The sequence below is a fragment of the Mandrillus leucophaeus genome, unplaced genomic scaffold (genome assembly GCF_000951045.1).
Source record: "Mandrillus leucophaeus isolate KB7577 unplaced genomic scaffold, Mleu.le_1.0 Scaffold237, whole genome shotgun sequence".
Classification (NCBI taxonomy): Eukaryota; Metazoa; Chordata; class Mammalia; order Primates; family Cercopithecidae; genus Mandrillus; species Mandrillus leucophaeus.
The window spans coordinates 454,546-459,559 of NW_012102443.1; the positions used below are offsets into that span (position 1 = coordinate 454,546).

The window sequence follows — 5,014 nt, forward strand, 5'->3', positions numbered from 1 at the left end:
CAGCTACTTGGGAGGCTGAGGCAGGAGAATGGTGTGAACCCGGGAGGTGGAGCTTGTAGTGAGCTGAGATTGCGCCACTGCACTCCAGCCTGGGCAACAAAGCAAGACTCTGCCTAAAAAAAAAAAAGAAAAAATTTTTTTTTCATAACTGTCTTGGTTAAGTGTTTTTCTTACATATGTACAAGGGGGATCCTGAGTTTGAACCACATACTTTGGTAAAGCAAAGGGCATTAGGGTTCACAGTTCCCACGGTCATATTCCATGTCATCCCACCCTGTCTTTTGTAGGTTGCGACCTGTCGTTCCCCGGCAATAAACTGGTCTCTGGAGATCACTGTAAAATTGTAGTGGATGAAAAATCAGGTCAGGTGACACTGGAAGATACCAGGTGAGTATGTTCTGAGCTTCTTTTGGTGTTTCTTCTTGTACCTTAAGAAGCCTGACTCCGTGCTAGTGTGCTGTGTGCCACGGCTGAGGAGGAGAAGAAATGCTGTCTTTGGTGTGATAACAGTGGCTCATTTTTATAACACAGCACAGTCGTGTCCCTTAGCAACACGGATACAGTCTGAGAAATGTGTCATTAGACAATTCCATCATCTTGCAAACATCATGGAGTATGCTTAAACAAACCTGGTGGTATAGCCTACTACGTACCTAGGCTACATGGTGCAGCCTGTTGCTCCCAGGCTGGAAACCTGAACAGCGTGCCACTGAACTGAATGCTATAGGCAGTGGTAACACAATGGTAAAAGTATTTATCTATCTAAACATAGAAAAGGTGCAGTAAAAATAGGATATTTTAGTCTTATGAGACTACTACCGTATATGCATCTGTTGAACAAAACGTTATTATCAGGCCGGACGTGGTGGTTCACCTGTAATCCCAGCACTTTGGGAGGCTGAGGCAGGCAGATGAGGTCAGGAACTCGAGCCCAGCCTGGCCAACATGGAGAAACCTCGTCTCTATTAAAAATACAAAAATTAGCCGGGCATGGTGGCATGCACCTGTAATCCCATCTACTCAGGAGGCTGAGACAGGAGAATCACTTGAACCTGGGAGGCGGAGATTGCGGTGAGCCGAGATGGCGCCATTGCACTCCAGCCTGAGAAGTGAGTGAAACTGCGTCTCAAAACAAAACAAAAGTTATTATCTGGGACATGACTGTAGTTAATTAGGCTCCCAAGGTATAAGAAGACGTATTTCCTGGTTTCCAGGATGGGACACTTAGTGACACTTTGGTATCTATGACCCTTCTTGAATGTATTCAAATTAAATATGTCTCAGAAATAAGACTTAAAAGATGCTCGTGATTTTTAGTTCTTGCAAGCCTATTCAGGTTTGATTTCTTTCCCTCAAATCCAAAAATCGTTTTTTAAAACTAATAAATTCTCGTTCTTGTACAACTTAAGTACAGATTGAGTATCTGAAATGATTGGGACTAGAGTGTTTAGATTTTGAATTTTTTCAGATTTTAGAATGTTTGCATTATAATTACCAATTGAGCGTGTCTGATTCAAAATTCTGAAATGCTGCAGTGGGTATTTTTTGAGTGTCTTATTGGTGCTCAAAAAGTTTAGGACTTCAGATATCTGATTAAGGACATTCAGCTTAGGGATATTCAACTTAGAAAGTGGAAAGCTTTCCAAAATCCCGTTCATACATTAGAAATGCATGTGTAGGTATATATATTTTGCATTAATGCGATTATGCTACGCATACTGTTGCAGCGTCAGCTTTTTTCTTCTTCTTTTTTTTTTTTTTGAGATGGAGTTTCACTCTGTCACAGGCTGGAGTGCAGTGGTGCAATCTCGGCTCACTGCAGCCTCCACGTCCCAAGTTCCACTGATTCTCCTGCCTCAGCCTCCCGTGTGGCTGGCATTATAGGCACACACTACCACACCCAGCTAATTTTTTGTGTTTTTAGTAGAGACGGGATTTCACCGTGTTGGCCAGGCTGGTCTCAAACTCCTGATCTCGGGTGATGCGCCTCCAAAGTGCTGGGATTACAGGCATGAGCCACCGCGCCCGGCCAAGCTTTTTTCACTTACAGTGTTGTGTGGAGCGCTTCACATGTCCCTGCGTCTGCATCTATCTCATCTTCTTGTCATTTTAGGATAGTTTCTTTGTCACTACCCTTATTGGTGGACATTTATTGTTTTGACTTTTTCTTACTATAAATAACACTGCAGTGACTCTTTCCCAAACTCTGCTTTCATGTCTGTTTTCTTGGGATGATTCTTGAAAGGGAAGCCTGTGTCAGTGTCACTCAGAATGTGCCTATTCCGTTTTTTTTCTTTTTTGAGATGGAGTCTCGCTCTGTGGCTCAGGCTGGCGTGCAGTTGGTGTGATCTCGACTCACTGCAACCTCTGCCACCCGGATTCAAGCGATTCTTCTGCCTCAGCCTCCTGAGTAACTGGGATTACAGGTGCCGCCCCCACGCCCGGCTCAGATGGGGTTTCACCATGCTGGCCAGGCTGGACTTGAGCTCCTGGCCTCAGGTGATCCACCTGCCTCAGCCTCCCCACGTGCTGGGATTGCAAGCGTGAGCTCCCGCACCCAGCCAGAATGTGCGTCTTTTAGATCTGCTGCAAGTGGCAGGCCGTCTTCTAGCAGTGTGTGGAGAGTGTGCTGTTCTCACGGCAGGGTTGGCAGGTGGTCGTCTAGCAGCATGTAGAAGAGTGTGCCACGTTCTTGGCAGAGGTGGGCTGGAGGGGAGGGTTGCTCAAGCAGAAGGAACCACATGTATGGGGGCCTCTGAGCATGAGCAGGGCCATGTGGTCAGAGCGTGTGGTGAGCAGCAGAGTCGCACGAGGGAGCTTGGGCTTTAGCCTGAGAGCAGTGAGGAGTCATTGAAGGGGCGTAAGCGGAGGAGTGAAATAATCAGATTTTTGTTTGGAAAGAGCAGGAGAATGAGTGATGACTGCAGTCGCCCCTCGGCATCTGGGGGGATTGGTTCCAGCGCCCCTGCATGCACCCAAATCCGTGCGCACTCCAGCCTCGTAGCCAGCCCTGCAGAGCATGAGGACACTGAAAGTCAGTCCAGCTCCAGTGCCCTGATGCACCCAAATCTGTGTGTACTCGCGCCCCGTAGCCAGCCCTGTGGAGCACGAGGACACAGAAAGTCAGTCCAGCACGTGTGTGGGGTTCACTCTCTCTCATTGAAAAGAACCCGTGTATAAGTGCACCTGCACCTGTCATTGAAAAGAACCCGTGTATAAGTGCACCTGCACCTGTCATTGAAAATAATCCGTGTATAAGTGCACCTGCACAGCTCAAAACCGCATCTTCCAGGGTCAGCTTTGTACTGCAATAGCAGAACTCAGGCACACACAGCCACTGCCTGGTTTTGAAGGTTTTACAGGGAGACGGCCATGGCAGTTCATTTGCTTACCGTCTGCATTTGCTTTCCTGCTACAGACGGCAGAGCTGAGTAGTGGCAGTGGTGACCAGGTGACCAGGTGATGGCAAAACCTACACTGTTTACCCTCTGTTTACAGAAATCGTTTGCCACTCCCATACCTCAGCAAACTGTGGTGGTCACTCGGATGTGAATTCTGTCCACTGCTGGGGCCTCAGGAGTGAGCCTGCAGAGCTGAGGCCTGTGTGGTTTGGCTGAAATCAGTCGTTTTGTTTGGTTGCCGTTTTGTGTGTCGGGTATGCTGTGCTCTTGGACCTTCGTCACCTGACCAACACCTGATTTCCCATCAGGTCTCTGCTCAGAGGTCCCCAGGAGGCACTTCCTGCCCCACCAACTTAGCCTCCTCCTGTCTGTCCCTGGGTCAGCAGCATCTGAATTGGCCTCTCCCAGGGCAGAGCGCCTCGAGGGGTTTGGCAGCCAGACCACAGGCTCTGAGCGCAGGGCTGTGTCCTGCAGCTAATGGCCCGGCATTTATTCTGCTTCTGCCCAGAGCCAGTCTCTTGGGAGGGATCAGTACTTATTGGAGGCATGAGCTCACCGGGGTCGTGACGGCTGCAGGGAACGGAACTGTGGATAGTGCAAGTCCAGCTCAGGGGAGGCTGGAGGTGGAAGCACCACACTGCAGGTGAGGCCTCCGGGTCCAGTAGGAGGCAAACAGGAGAGAACCCAGGCCTGCAGCAGCAGAGCTGCCCAGCACGTGAGGAGGTGTGGTGACTGGTTAGGCTGTCAGTCAGGGAGAAGTGGGTGAGCCATTTCTCGAGAGAATGGTGAGGGGTGCACGGATGTGTGCGATGTTACATATTTATGCCGTTCCTACAAGTATTTCCAGAATGGTCGTATTGAGCTGCTTTGCTGATGGTGCTAGAAAAAAAATCTTGTAACTCCAAGTTACTTTAAGTAGAATAAATTGTGTTTTTGTTTTTTTACAGCACCAACGGAACAGTGATTAACAAGCTGAAAGTTGTGAAGAAGCAGACGTGCCCTTTACAGAGTGGGGATATCATCTACCTGGTGTACAGGAAGAATGAACCGGAACACAGTAAGAGAGAGGAAGGCTTGCCAGGGTCAGACGCACACAGGGGTGCACTCGAGGGCGCGCTCTGAACGTTCCTCCCGGCTACACCTCTTCCCGTAGGAACGTTCCTCCTGGCTACACCGCTTCCCGTAGGAACGTTCCTCCCGGCTACACCCCCTTTCTTGCTCACGTGGGTTCCTGTTGTGAATAGTGTCTGCTGAGGAGTGGGAGTGTCGATTTTGCAGCCTGAGTCCAGCCATTCCTCAGGAATACCACCGTGGCCTTGAGCAGCCAATCCCAACGTGGCAGCCAGGGAGAAACTCACGGGGATGGCTTAGGTTCTACAGGAGAAGAACTTGAGTTATGGGGATAAAACCTAGGACCAGGGGTCTGGAGGCCACTGATGGCTCTGCTTTTGGAGACCTTACAAGAAACATCAAAGGTTAGACTGATCCAGTAAGTTTTTTCAGCTCCAGAAGTCTGCGTTTTGGTTTTGTGGAAGGACGGTATAGGACAAGGAAAGTGATGGGAGTCCTTCCAAGGTCACCCCTGAAATCCTTTTTTTTTTTTTTTTTTTTTT

At 48.9% G+C, this 5,014-nt stretch overlaps 1 protein-coding gene across 1 annotated transcript in view; it reads left to right on the forward strand.

Moving 5' to 3' along the window:
* The window catches only part of CHFR (checkpoint with forkhead and ring finger domains, E3 ubiquitin protein ligase), a 142,232-nt gene that overhangs the window by 113,234 nt on the left and 23,984 nt on the right, over positions 1-5,014 (forward strand). The window contains exons 4-5 of the mRNA XM_011982224.1: positions 288-387; positions 4,349-4,458. Coding sequence (XP_011837614.1) covers positions 288-387; positions 4,349-4,458 — 210 coding nt within the window. The remainder of the gene's footprint in view (positions 1-287; positions 388-4,348; positions 4,459-5,014) is intronic.